This window comes from Gavia stellata, chromosome 2 (genome assembly GCF_030936135.1).
Source record: "Gavia stellata isolate bGavSte3 chromosome 2, bGavSte3.hap2, whole genome shotgun sequence".
Taxonomy (NCBI): domain Eukaryota; kingdom Metazoa; phylum Chordata; class Aves; order Gaviiformes; family Gaviidae; genus Gavia; species Gavia stellata.
Window position 1 is genome coordinate 38,453,925 of NC_082595.1, and position 14,250 is coordinate 38,468,174.

A 14,250-nucleotide genomic window follows, 5' to 3' on the forward strand; every position below is an offset into this window, starting at 1 on the left:
TTGGTCACGCTGCACTTGTAAAAGTGCTTCCTGTGAACTGACTTTAATATATTTTAATAATTTTTAGTATATTTATTGATGATCTGGATGAGGGGATTGAGTGCTCCCTCAGCAAGTTTGCAGATGACACCAAGTTGGGCGGGAGTGTTGATCTGCGCGAGGGTAGGAAGGCTCTGCAGAGGGATCTGGACAGGCTGGATCGATGGGTCGAGGCCAGTTGTACGCAGTCCAACAAGGCCAAGTGCCGGGTCCTGCACTTGGGTCACAACAACCCACTGCAACGCTACAGCCTTGGGGACGAGTGGCTGGAAAGCTGCCTGGCGGAAAAGGACCTGGGGGTGTTGATGGACAGCTGTCTGAAGATGAGCCAGCAGTGTGCCCAGGTGGCCAAGAAGGCCAACGGCATCCTGGCCTGTATCAGAAATAGCGTGGCCAACAGGAGCAGGGAGGTGATTGTGCCCCTGTACTCGGCGCTGGTGAGGCCGCATCTCGAATCCTGTGTTCAGTTTTGGGTGCTTCACTACAAGAAGGGCATTGAGGTGCTGGAGTGTGTCCAGAGAAGGGCAACAGAGCTGGTGAGGGGTCTGGAGCACAAGTCTTATGAGGAACGGCTGAGGGAACTGGGGTTGTTCAGTGTGGAGAAGAGGAGGCTGAGGGGAGACCTCATCACTCTCTACAATTACTTGAAAGGGGGTTGCGGAGAGGTGGGTGTTGGTCTCTTCTCCCAAGTGACAAGTGACAGGACAAGAGGAAATGGCCTCAGGTTGCGCCAGGGGAGGTTTAGGCTGGATATTAGGAAAAATTTCTTTACGGAGAGAGTGGTGAAACACTGGAATAAGCTGCCCAGGGAGGTGGTAGAGTCACCATCTCTGGAGGTGTTCAAGGAACATGTGGACGTGGCATTGTGGGACATGGTTTAGTGGGCATGGTGGTGTTGGGCTGATGGTTGGACTTGATGATCTTACAGGTCTTTTCCAACCTTAGTGATTCTGTGATCTGATTCTGTGACTTCCTTCCCATAGAGAGCATTTTGCTGTGTCTCTGTTTTGAGGATAGGAGCTACTTTAATAAGCCAGGACGGAGTAGCTTAGATGGCAGAAATAATTTAATCCTCTTTGCTGACTCTTAAACTGACAGCAAGATGTGGTGCTCTGAGGGCCAGTGAAATGGGAAAATGTTTGTCCTGAGAAAGCGAATCTGAATTATTTCCACCATCACAGCAGGACGCATTGCATAGGGCTGGAATGTACCATGACCTGTTGAAATGAATGACTGAAAGCAGGAAGTCATTCAGCTTGTTTTCATGCATGTGAAGTGAGGCGATGGGAAATGAAGAAAGAAGGCTGTATGCTTTCGACACTCTTGTTGCACTGTATTAAATGAGGCATCTTTCTGCTTTTTCAGCAGATCCAAATCCTTTTTTTAACTTCTGGACCTAAGGCAACAAATTTATTGATGTTATATAGCCATAGCTTTCTCAGTTTTGGTGTTATCAGTCGGTGTTATACATGTGTGCATTGTTTTAATTACATAATTAAATTATATATATAAGGCCTTACTTCTGTAAGGCCTTTGACACTGTCTCCCACAACATCCTTGTCATTAAATTGGAGAGATACGGGTTTGAATGGACTGTTAGATGGATAAGGAATTGGCTGGGTGGCTGCATCCAAAAGTTGCAGTCAATTTCTCAGTGTTCAAATGGAGATCAGTAACAAGTGGTGTCCCTCAGGGGTCCATATTGCAACCCGTAGTGTTCAGTATCTTCATCAATGACATGCAGGGAGTTTGAGTGCCCCCTAAGCAAGTTTGCAGATGACACCACGCTGAGTGGTGCAATTGATATGCAAGAGGGAAGGGATGCCATCCAGAAGGACCTTGACAGGCTTGAGGAGTGGGCCCATGCAAATCTCATGAAGTTCAGCAAGGCCAAGTACAAGGTCCTGCACCTGTGTCAGGGCAATCCCCAATATCAGTACAGACTGAGGGATGAATGGATTGAGAGCAGCCCTGCGGAGAAGGACTTTGAGGTACTGGTGGATGAAAAATTGGACATGAGACAAAGGCAATGTGCGCTTATAGCCCGGAAAGCCAACTGTATCCTGGGCTGCATAAAACGAAGCATGGCCAGCAGGTCAAGGGAGGTGATTCTCCCTCTCCACTCCGTTCTCATGAGACCCCCGCACTTCAATGGCTAACAGGTATTTGCTTTCATAATGAGTGTTGGAGTCATACTGCATAGAGTGAGACCTCTGTTAGCTCCTTCTGTCTGCTCTTCTGGACACATGAACAATTTCCTCATGCCCTTACCAACCTACTTTTAGTATCTTGCACGTGGTGATGCAAACCAAATTTAAACCAAACTTTGCTGACATCTGGGGTAATTGCACTGTAGATCACGTCCTCCTGTTATACACCATAAACTGTACAAGAAGCTTCCCCGCATCTGCTCTTAGATACTCCTGTTCTACTGCTCTAGCATGCTTTAAAGGTTTGGTTAAGCTGCTGCACAGCAGCGAAGCATGTGAATTGTCTGTTGAAAGTGCATGCGCTAGGAAGAAAGCCTTATCCCTTACTGTGCTAGAAAGGGTATAGTTGAGCTCAGGAAGTGACAAAACCAATGGCAGAATGTTATCAAATGCTGATATTTAATGGATACTCCTATTTGGTATTGGTCTGACAGCTGTATAGCTTTCTACACCCTTTATCTAAGTATGTGTCAACGTGTATATATACACTTTCATAAGCATGAGTTGTAAAAGTAATTGGAGAATAAATTTGTCAGAAAAATTTGTTGCAAAACTAATTTAATATCAGACACTGGGGCTAGCATTTGTGTATTTTAAGTGACCTTAGTTATACAATAGTTCTCGCCACTGTTTAGTTGGTTGATACTGTAAATTACATTTAGGTATGTTTCTGTACAGAAGATTAAAATATGGTTTTGCAGCTATCCAACTCTGATATTTTGTGAATAGTTTTAGTAGTATCAAATCTACTTAAAGTGGGCATTTCAGAAAAACCCTTATGAATTCTTGAGGAAAAAAAGATATTTGCCAGAAAATGGGGTTCAGTGGGCAGTTCAGCTCTCTTTTTCTGATTTGTTAGTCAGCATTTGGCAATTACTAGCAGCTGTCAGGGCAGGAAGGAGTAAGTGAAGGTGAAGGAGATCTGCGTCAGCTAATTCATGTCATGTAAGATGGGGGTTTGACAGCTTGCTTTCTTTCTGAAGAGCAATGTTATAAAGCCAAGGTGATAGAAAAAGGCAATATTGGAGTTTTAGGTACTTTTTAGAAAATATTTTTCTTCTCAAATTGGCATTTCAAAGGGACACTGAAAGCAGTAGCTTAATTGATCTCCTGGTAGCCAGCAGATGAATATTACAAAGCAAGTGCACTTACTTAGTTGCTGGCTGCCTGTGTCTTCTCCACCTGCTCTGTAACACTTTTCCGTGTTAACTTTCTTAGGGTCCAAGAAGAAATAAGATTAAAGGGGAGCATGGAAAAGGTTAACGTGATTCTGCTGTCATCTACCACCATTCTTGTACAGGGTCCCTCCACCCCCAAAGAAAACTAATATTAGAAATGCATGATTTAGAGTAGTTCTGAGTTTCACATTTTGCTTCTTTTTCCAAGGTAGAGAAATTAATTAATTTGTTTCAATATATATTACACCTTTTGATATACTAGTCTGTGTAGAAGAGTGGCAGCTCCTTACACAGGATTCAATTCCAAGTCCTTTTTTTTATTTATTTTGTCTTTTTTTAAATCTGAGAGAATTTGTCCCAATAGCTTCTTTCTAAAAAGCCCCAGTTTATTCCTCCTTTAGATGCAGCCAGACCAAAGCATTCTTTCTCAAATGACTCCTCAAACTTACCAAGTTTTTTTTCTTTGGATGTTAACACATCTAACCTAACATGAGCCAGGATGCGCTGATGTGGTTTCTCAGTACTAGGCTGCTGATGCACAGAACCAGAGAGATGGGGAGAAAAACACTGGAGAAGGGAAGGGTGCCCTCCTGATCACTGTCACAATCGCCTAGCTTTTATTTACTACATTCAGTACCAAATAAAAATGAATTGAAAGATAAAAAGGAAAAAATACCTTTTTCAAGGAGGTTCTGCTTAAACACTATTTTTATTACTGCTTTTGTTTCTTCTGCAGAGTGGGAAACCCCCAGTTAAGGACATGTTCACCGATCTGAAAGATGGAAGGAAGCTTTTGGACCTTTTGGAGGGTCTGACAGGGAAACCTCTGGTAAGAGAAATGTGTATGAGTTGTATTCTCATTTAGGAAAAAAAACAAACAAAAGACTCAAAACCAAAACTGTGGCATGCAATTTTTTAAAAAATTTATTTAAAAACCTAATTTGCTTGTAATGTGTACTTGCTCTCTACAGTTCCAGTGAAATTCCCATGAACTCCACTCATGGGATATACGGTCAGGCTGAAGTTAGCTGTGGAACCCTCTCTTGAGGGTTAATGTACTGTTTAATAAAGCATGTAAAACCAGTAGTGCTATTCACATAGTGTATATTTTTAATAAAGATCTCTTAAAGGTCTGCTTCTGGATGATCTGGAAGAACAGCCTTCAGCTGGATACCTGTGGACTTTTTCTAATAAGCTCATGAAAGATCCCTTAAAGAAAAAAGAAAAAAAGCAGCTAGTAGGCAATGCAAAAATCTGCACCTCCATTGAAAAATCCTTTGTGATCTACAGCTAGGCAAGGGCTTAAAACTACTCACGTCTTGTTAGGGAAAGTGTGTGTGTGTGGCTGAAAACTCTTTCCCTGCTAACATTGATGCCTCTTCAGAAAGATACATGAGGCATGGTGAAACCTGTGCCATTGCTTGGGATTAAATTCTTGATTTCACTATTTATAATAAATCTCAAATTCATTTATTGACCTTATGGGGAACCTTCAGCCATTTAAGATTTCATTTTGCAAGCTTGTCCGGTTCTTTAAATAGATGTATTTCACTAGTACATCTAATGATTTGTGATCTGATTTGAAGTATACTGAAGACAATAGGAGTTTTTAAGTTTCTAATTCTGTTGCTTACCATGTTCCAAGTTCTGCTCCATGCTCTTGCAGTATGATCATGTTCTGCCACAGGAGTTAAATTGTGGCAATTCAAAGCAATTGGAGTGGCAGGTATTGTCAAAAGTTGCAGTGTGGGTTCCGCCCCTGCCCCCCCCAATATTAAAAGGAAGGGAAAGTCAGGAAGTGTAACTTCTTCCCAGTATGCAAAGATTTAGCAGGCTTTCAGTGCCAGCAAAACAAATTGCTGCTTGTTCCTTCTTGGGAGCCAAAAAATTTCAACTACTCTGGCAAACGTTCAAAACCCTCAGAATTTCCCCGGGAACTCCCACTTTGCTGTTGTATTGCCGGTTTATAGTTCTGCAGATGCTCGGAATAAAAATTCTGGATTTACTGAAAATGAACTGAAACACATTTTGAATCCAAGGCTTGTCCTGTGCCTTGAATTGAGGAATAATGTTCTGACCAGTTTTCACTTTGAAATTGTTGTGGGTGATCTTGTTTGGTTTTTGTTCGTACTTAATTTTCTCCAGATTTTAATTTTTTTAAGACAAATTTCCTGTTATTTGCTCTATCATTTATTTTGTTTGCTCTGTCAAGTTAATTCTGATGCGAACAGATTGTAACTTTTTATTTTCAGCCTAAAGAACGAGGTTCCACACGAGTACATGCCTTAAATAATGTCAACCGAGTACTGCAAGTCTTGCATCAGAACAACGTGAGCATGTTTTTCCACAACTTTTTAATAGACTCTTTAATTTATTCCTCCGTGTATATGAGTTCAAAATGCAGAGAATAAATATTTTTGGTACATAAAATGAAAATTCAGCGAGATGGGTAAATTGTTCTCAGTTTTCCTTATCTGATGTAGAATTTCAGTGTCTGGCAATTTTGTGAGATCTTAAAATGCTAAATTAATAATGGTATTAACTAAGCTGTGTTTTGTTGAGATGTGTACAGTTCCCAAAACAAAGGTGACTTGAAGTTCTGCTATGCATAGCTCATGAACCTGGCAGGACAAAATACTAATTTCCAGTGATGATGCATAACTTGTGCAAGAATCTGTAAGGGTATGACAGGCTTGTGTCTCTGGGTTTTTTTTTTGTCCTGCTCTCAAAATCCAGGAGGATCTTTCTGTTGACATCTGTCAGCTCTGTGTCAAATCTGTACTGAGTGTTTCTAATTTGGAGCTTTGGTAACTGATCAGAAAAACAAGTCCCAATCCTTCTTTAAGAAAAATGAGGATAATAATTGTTTGTTTTATTTTGTTTTTACGTTTTTACTGCCTGGAAGCCAGTAGTGCTGTAGTAAAGTGATTTTATTTTTCCCCTGAAGAACAATTCCTGATAAATGTACTATCTTTAGATAGAATTTCTATTTGCGAATGTCAGGGCACTAAAATAACTTAATAAAAACATTCTGGCAATAAAATACATCTAATGCAAAAAGGCACTGACATATTTATGTAAACTGCTGATTGAAGAGTGATATGAACAGGCTGTATAATACTGCAATTTCCCCTCCGTGTCGGTGGATTAGTGTCATATTTCTTGGAAGCAGCCGGTTAGTGGTGGCTTGTTTGATTTTTTTTTTTTTTCCTTCTTTGACGTACTGTAAATATTGATTAACTTTTTTCTAAGGATAAGTAATAAGTCTTTCCAGCTTGAAATTGATTTATTTTATGAAGATAATAAATGAAATAATATTGAATTACAATAATTAATTAGTTCATCCTTAAGCTGGCAGGATCTGGGTCTCTAGAAGTAAACAGATGGTGTTAGTTAGATGAAGGTGGTTGAGGTCGTGTACATGATTTATACCTACTGCTTAGCTTCATTAGAAAGTATGTGTGTGTTAAGATGAAGAGAAAAAGCATCCACTAAGAAGCAGTTGCGTTCTGTTGCGTAAGAGTTTGTGGGCTATACCAATATTCATAACTTATGAAATAATTTATGAAAGTGTTTAAATATATATTGCAAAGATCAGACAAGCCTAGGGCGTAGATGTTCAAGTGATCCTGTGAACCTCATCCATCTGATGAACAGAATCACAGAATCACTAAGGTTGGAAAAGACCTGTAAGATCATCAAGTCCAACCTAAAAAAAAAAAAAAAAAAAAAAAACCACACAACACACCGAAAACTAACCCACCCAACACCACACAGCACCATGCCCATCAAGCCACATCCCACAATGCCACATCCACATGCTCCTTGAATACCTCCAGGGAGGGTGACTCCACTACCTCCCTGGGCAGCCTATTCCAATGTTTCACTACTCTCTCAGTAAAGAACTTTTTTTCCTAATATCTAGCCTGAACCTCCCCTGGCGCAACTTGAGGCCATCTCCCAAGTGACTAGTGACAGGACTAGAGGAAAAGAGACCAACACCCACCTCTCTGCAACCCCCTTTCAGGTAGTTGTAGAGAGCGATAAGGTCTCCCCTCAGCCTCCTCTTCTCCAGGCTAAACAACCCCAGCTCCCTCAGCCGCTCCTCCAGAATGGTTCTAAGTAATGAACTTCAACTTTTTTGATTTGTGGACTGGGTTTTTAAAAATAATAATGAAAAAAATCCACTGGAAGTCATTCCATATAGCCAATATCAGTCTACTGTCAGTAGTACTGATGGTCTACTGTCAGCTTTCTTTTACTGATTATCTTTGCTTATTCTCAGTAGTCCACTCAGCACCGTAGTGGATTGCTGGCTGCATCCTGCAAAGCCTTGGTTTAGTTCAGAATTATTAAAATACAAAAATGGATCCATGGAGTATTTTCTTTTGTGTATGGTGTATAAAGCAAGAGGAATGCATTATTATTATTATTACTATTTATTATTATAATTATTATTGACGTGCGATTAAAAAATGCGAAATGTTTTTTTTGTTTACCCATTCTCGGGAGTTTTTCTTCTATTACAGGTGAAAAAAGCTCTTGCAATGTAGTTGTTTTATTTTTGTGCCCTTGACCTTTAGTTTTACTTTCTGCTCCTTGTGCTTTCCAGTGCATTGTTTAATGGTCTGCACTGGTGAATCTTTTGGCCTGTTTTTGCCTGTTTAATTTACAGTTATCTTAAAATATATGCCAGGTATTTGCAAAGAGTAGTACTGTAAGATTCTGTTCCAGCTGCTGTAAAAGTTGGGAGAGGACAATCCACAAATCCACAAGCTTCCTTAGTACTTTGAAGTGTGATTTGTGGTTTCATGTTAATCTTGCAACACGGTTTTGATTTGATTCTCCTAACCAAAAGACCTATGGGGAACTGAAAATTGTCAAGATGATATCTGAAAGCAATGAAAATTACAAGTACATTTTGCAGAATTAAAGCTATTTGTGATTGTGTGATAGGAGGGAAAAATATTCATGGAATACCATTATATTCTTATATATCAGCAATATCCTCTAAAACAAAATGAAACTTTGTTCTTGTCCATTCTGTCATTGTAGGCTACATCCACTGAGAGCCAGAGCATGGGCTCTGTTACTGTCCTGTGATTGTCTGTATTGTTTAATTGCTAGCCAGCTCCTTGGTGCAGGTTTTGTTTCTGTGAGTAGTTCTGATCCCAAGCAATGCCCAGATACAGTTCTCAGAGTTAGTGTAAGCTGGCAGGTGTTTCTGGTAGGCACTGTGGATAACACTGTTTTGGAGCAGGGGTGAGAAAGGGGGGAGAAAGCTTCCCCATCGAGGTGAAATGCACTGTGTGGCTTGCCCCTGGGTCTGGAGGATGCTCCTGGCTCAGGTTATTTACAAGAATGAAGCCCCACCATCTGGCCTGTACGGGGGTGTGTTGCAGCATCTGCTATATGTGTACATACACCCAGGGGGGTATTTGTCATCTCTGCCACAGGCAGCTGTTCCTAGCCCAATTTCCATAGGCATGGTGGTGACTAATGCAGTGCACTGCTGTTGGTTCCCTCCAAAAGGTGGTTCAGAGTTAGTGCTGCTTTCTCTGTGTTGACTGAATGAATACTTGATGCCCCAATTCAGTTCAGACTCTAAAGTTAGCACTGAGTGAGTATCTGGCAGTGTGCTCTAAGCTTTGCTTCTTCTGAGGTATGAATACTTGATACAGAAGTGGGTAGCCTCTCCTGCCCTCTTGCTTACTAAAGTAATGTCCTTGTCTCTCTTTCCATGTTTTTATCTTTTTAATGATCTCAGTTAGACCATCACTGAGTCTATATGGTGTCCTATGCATATAGAAAACATGAAAATTTTATTTTTCCCTTGAGCTTTTGATCTCCTTATATAAACTTGTCCCATTTGGATGCCAGTTCATGCAGAGGACAAACGTATTCTTAATTACAGAGTTTTCACAATTCTGTAATATTACTGAGTGTGTCTAGGAGCTTAACTTTTTTTTTAATATCAGATCCTTCATGTTTGCATTTCTGTTAGTCAGTTTTGACTGCTGGTATGCATCTGTGTATTAGGGGAGAGGATAAGACTTTTCCAATGGAGTATCTTCTTTGGTGCCATCTTTTGTCATGTTGTTTAAGCGTTTGTCATGACAAATTCAGATAAGGCAGTACTCTGTCATCTCTGGTTCTCTGACTACTTCTAATTTCAGAGCACTTGATAATATGTGGCTGGACAGCCAGGAATGTGGGGTGGGGTTGTGACTTGAAGCTGTGAGAACAGTGTTTAATATAGAGTTGATCTGACCTCTCCAGGTGGAATTGGTGAATATTGGAGGAACTGACATCGTTGATGGAAATCACAAGCTGACACTGGGGCTGCTGTGGAGCATTATCTTGCACTGGCAGGTGAGATGCTGCTGCGAGATCTCTTCCTTTCCAGGAATCATTTGCAGTGATCTGCTGGGATTCTCACAAACCTTCCCAGGGTTTTGGTGGCGGAAAATACTGCTTCTATTTTGGGCTGGTAAATAAAAGCGGGCCAGTATTTGGTTTCTGAGCTCTGTCTATTGGCTGCCTCCTGTGACATGTATTCTTGTACGTGTTTGGTTGTACTGAGTCTCTCAGTTTAGTTCCTGCTGGTGTTAATTGCAGAGAGGCTTTTCAGGCTGAAGCATTGTATTTATATTCCTTCCTCAAGGCTTTTATGCACTTCTGTTAGCAGGTGGTTTCTTACTATCTAGGTGGCTGTGTTGGGCTTGCATTTTGCCTGCTGCTCTGTAGGTTTGCTTCTCAGTCTCATAGGTTGAATTGCTCCTAGTTTATTCAGGTACCTGGGACGATCATTGAATTCACTTGGAAGGACTTTGGTGGATGCTTATGCATAGTACCCAAACAGCAAACTACTTTTGTTGGCTGAGCAGATACCCTCTTCTTGCAGAAAACCTGTGCAAGCTGTATTTTTTGGGTTTGCTTACTGCTGGAATCGCAGCACAAGGCAGTGAGAAATACTATACCCCATGCTTAGTGTAGGCAGCACTGAGGAGAGGGGGAGAATTGTAATGTAAGAATAATGTGTCATTATTACATGAAGCATTACTGGCTCTTGTAATCAATAAAGTGCAAAGATGGCCTGAAGACTCCTATTCACAAATTTCATGTGAGGAGTTGAGAGTTTGTTTTATAGCTTTTCACGGGAAAGACCCTATCATAATTTGTGAAATAGCTTGTTTCAAAGGTTTTGTAAGCAGAAGTGGAGAATGTGTCTGTAAGGCGTGGTTGCTGCTGTCTTGCAGGTGAAGGATGTCATGAAGAACATAATGTCAGATTTGCAGCAGACCAACAGTGAGAAGATCCTGCTGAGCTGGGTTCGGCAGTCCACGAGACCTTACAGTCAGGTCAACGTTCTGAACTTCACCACAAGCTGGGCAGATGGACTTGCCTTTAATGCTGTCATCCACAGACACAAGTAAGTAGCAAACAGCTTATCTTAGACCTAGTGAAGTAAGCAGCTTTTTTCCCATGTCTTCATGCTTGACCATTTGACAGCCTCTAGCCTATTTTGGTGATTCATTGTTTGGTTTTCTGTTGTGGTAACTATAACAGTGGAGGGATGTTGCCAGAGCCTTGCAAAGGATGGAGCCAAGGCAGTGGTGTAACTCTTTGTTCCTGCACATGCATGCACACTTGCTAATTGAGGTGGATTTACATCCCATTTAGCATACTTGCTGTATAATGCATACTGAACAGGTCTCTGCAAGGGGGGTTGACCACATCCTTCCGCTGCACTTCCTTCTTCTTGCCCTCCCTCCTCTGCAAAGGGAAACATTTCTTCAGATAGTTTGCCATATTATTTTAGTAAGAAGATACAGAAGCTTCAAAATGAAGGAGTAAGACAGACAGGCTCTGTAGCTTTTTTAGTTTTTGAATGTATGTTGCTTGAAAGACTATGTATGCAGTTCTTCCAAGAGAACTGCTGAGCAGAGGAATCAAAGGGTAATAGAATACTTCAGGTATGTGTAGTGTATTCACTAGTTTGTTCATTATACTTTATAAGGAATGCTGTTAAAGCTTCTTTGCACAGGTCTTTTGTGTTCTTTCTGATTTTTGAGAACTCTTTGGTAGTCTAAAGAAATCGTCATTACAGATGCCTATGAAACTTACATACCAGTTCTTTCTTTTTAAAATTTCTTTTGAGATCTGCTTCTGGGCAATCCATTCTAATCCAGCGTACTTTAAATGAAGTCAGTTCATTGCTTTGCATGGGCTGACTGTTCTTAACCATAAATAACCATTTTCACATGATAATGGTATGATAATATCTAGAATTTAACCAGACCTCCTGGCCACCAGGTATCTGTCATGGCACATGCTTTACAAACACCCGGAATATTTATACCCAGCAGATACAAACTGTTCGCAAAAGCGTATGTTCACTTTGAGCCTGCTGTTCTCTGCTCTTAAGGCCCGTTTGGCCTGTGCTGACTGAAATAACAGGCTCTGTTGCAGGCTCACTGGCTTCAGGACAGGTCTGCCCTGACACACCTACGTGCCTTGTAGACCAGAGCTGGCTTGTGTTCAGCCTGCATGGATGCATGGGGAGTGCCTGCATGACACTGAGGGCTCCTGAAAGTTTGGAAGGACTGTTCTGCAAAGGCAGAGCAATACTAGCAAAGGTCTCTCTAGAGTCTATCAGAAGTATTGCCAAGTCCCTTCTCTGGATGGTGTGAGCTGTACTGGTGGTTTTCATACTGATGTAACTGCCTGTAGTGGCATAGCTCTGCTGCTGAACATGTGAAGCTTTTGTGATGGAGAGAGTGCCAGCTTTAGACACGTGAGACCTAGGTGACCTGAGGGAAGCAGAGAGAGGTAAAAAAATTGGCTTCAGGCTGTTTATTGTCCTTACGCATTGTGACTATGTGCTTGGGCTTTGCGGGATCTGAAGTCTGTGAGCTCTGCCCTTTTCAGAGCACTGTTAAATAGCAAAAGCCCCTGCTGAAAACTTTAACTGAGTAACTGTGCTTTCCTCTGGCTTCTTAAAATTTCTCAGTTACCTGGCTCTGCTGATCTCTGAGTGTTTTATTCCCTCTTCCTGGGAGCCTGGCAGCCGCCAGCACATCAGAATTCAGCTTTGCTGTCCTTGGGCAATAGTCCTTTAGCCAGGGAAGCACCATTTTCCCCAAACTTCTGAGAAACCTTGAGCTGGGTTTAAATTTAGATCTGCTTTGAAAGAGAAGCTTTAAAAGGCACTTGAAAGGAACAAGGGGATTGGGGCAGGTTGCAGAAGTGGTAGGTCAACAAAGCTATTTAGCTTACTCAGACAGTTGTGCTTCCCTGCTTAAGGGGCATTTTCAATATTGTTTTTTTAATTTAGCTTTATATGACACTTAATTTAGGAGAATTTTTGTGGATCCCTTTAAGAGGTTTAGTAGCTTGCTTTTCTCTTTGTGTCTATCAACAATTGTTAGCAGTGCTACCTCTTGGCTATAATATCTAGTAACTTTGTAACACTTGCAGTACTTAATAAAATTATGTGAGGGAATAGGACACTTAACATTTTACTGTGCTGGTCTCTTTCCTAATATTAGCTTAGTTCCACTTTGAATTAAATTCTGCTCTTTGGTACAATTTTCTTGCTCATAGGTAAATACCTAGATTGCATTTTATTAAGATTTATGTTATCATGGCAGTGTGCAGGTAGTGCATATGCAATGTACTTATTGCAACGTGTTTTTCAAAGTAAAAGTGTCTGCTAAAGCTTTATGTGAATCTATGTGGTTATCCTTGTTGCTTCTTGCACGGAGGTACAGTATTCTACTAGCTTCTATCAGGATCTTTGCATATCTCTGTTCCCCACTCACCCCACCTTCCTCTGGCTTTTTGCTTCTCAGACCCTGCTGGCTTACGGTCTTCCTGTTTCACAAAGTGTAATGGCTCGACAGATGTTAAAATGATACTCTCAGGTCGATTTACAACTGAATTAAGTATTAAAAGAATTAAAGGCAAGCCCATCTCTTCCTTCCCAAGTTCTATAAAGTACAGAATCAATAGCAGTGTTTTAATGAGAAGCCACTGTTATAGGGGAATGAAAAGCATTTTAATGGCTCTGTAGTCTTACAGCTGTGCTGCTGCAGCACTGGGCTGATCATGCCCTGTCAGTGTAGGTACCATTAGGAGGGGGCCCTGTTTGCTGACCCTGCTTCCTGCTCTGTGCTCTCCTCTTTCCCCATGAGACCTGCTGGTATGTTTTGGGTGCACAGCTGGACTGGAGATTTGGTTTGGTTAATGCTAATGTGAGACGAAGGCTGCTGGCACTGTAAATCAATCAGCAAATTGGTCTGATTCTTACTGTGACTCTCATGAGCACTTGTAATGAGGTGCTTTTTTGTAGTGTTGTTTTTTCTTTTTAATGGGGGAAAAAGGCAGTGGGACAGGGTGAGTGAGCAGGAGTGGAGACCACTGCTGCTCGTGGCTGTGATGGTCTGGGGTGGTCACTGAGCCCCATCACAAGTTTGAATTGAGGCTCTCCAGGAACGGAGTGACTCTTAATTACCCAGCAGAGCGTGATGCAGAAAGCGTGTAGTAACAGTGATGCTGCAAAAGAAACAGTTAAAGAAAACTGGTTCCAGAAAAAATTTTAAACACAGAGTTTGTTTATTTGCTTGTTAGTAGTATTTAATCTCCTGTTGCAGTCAGTGAGTATATGTATAGAATATAAAGAATGGAAGGTGGTTGTTGCTGTGGAGATGCACTCAGTTAATTGATTTGTGATTGCCAGATTCTCACTAATAAAAAGAAAGCACATATTTGTATTTTTGCACTTGTGTGTATGCACTTAGGTTTATATTTTGTATATATGT

The 14,250-nt window shown here is 41.1% G+C and overlaps 1 protein-coding gene across 1 annotated transcript in view; it reads left to right on the forward strand.

The window, feature by feature from the left end:
• UTRN (utrophin) overlaps positions 1-14,250 on the forward strand; it is a 359,477-nt gene that overhangs the window by 37,005 nt on the left and 308,222 nt on the right. Inside the window, exons 3-6 of the mRNA XM_059833258.1 lie at positions 4,164-4,256; positions 5,680-5,757; positions 9,707-9,799; positions 10,687-10,859. Coding sequence (XP_059689241.1) covers positions 4,164-4,256; positions 5,680-5,757; positions 9,707-9,799; positions 10,687-10,859 — 437 coding nt within the window. The remainder of the gene's footprint in view (positions 1-4,163; positions 4,257-5,679; positions 5,758-9,706; positions 9,800-10,686; positions 10,860-14,250) is intronic.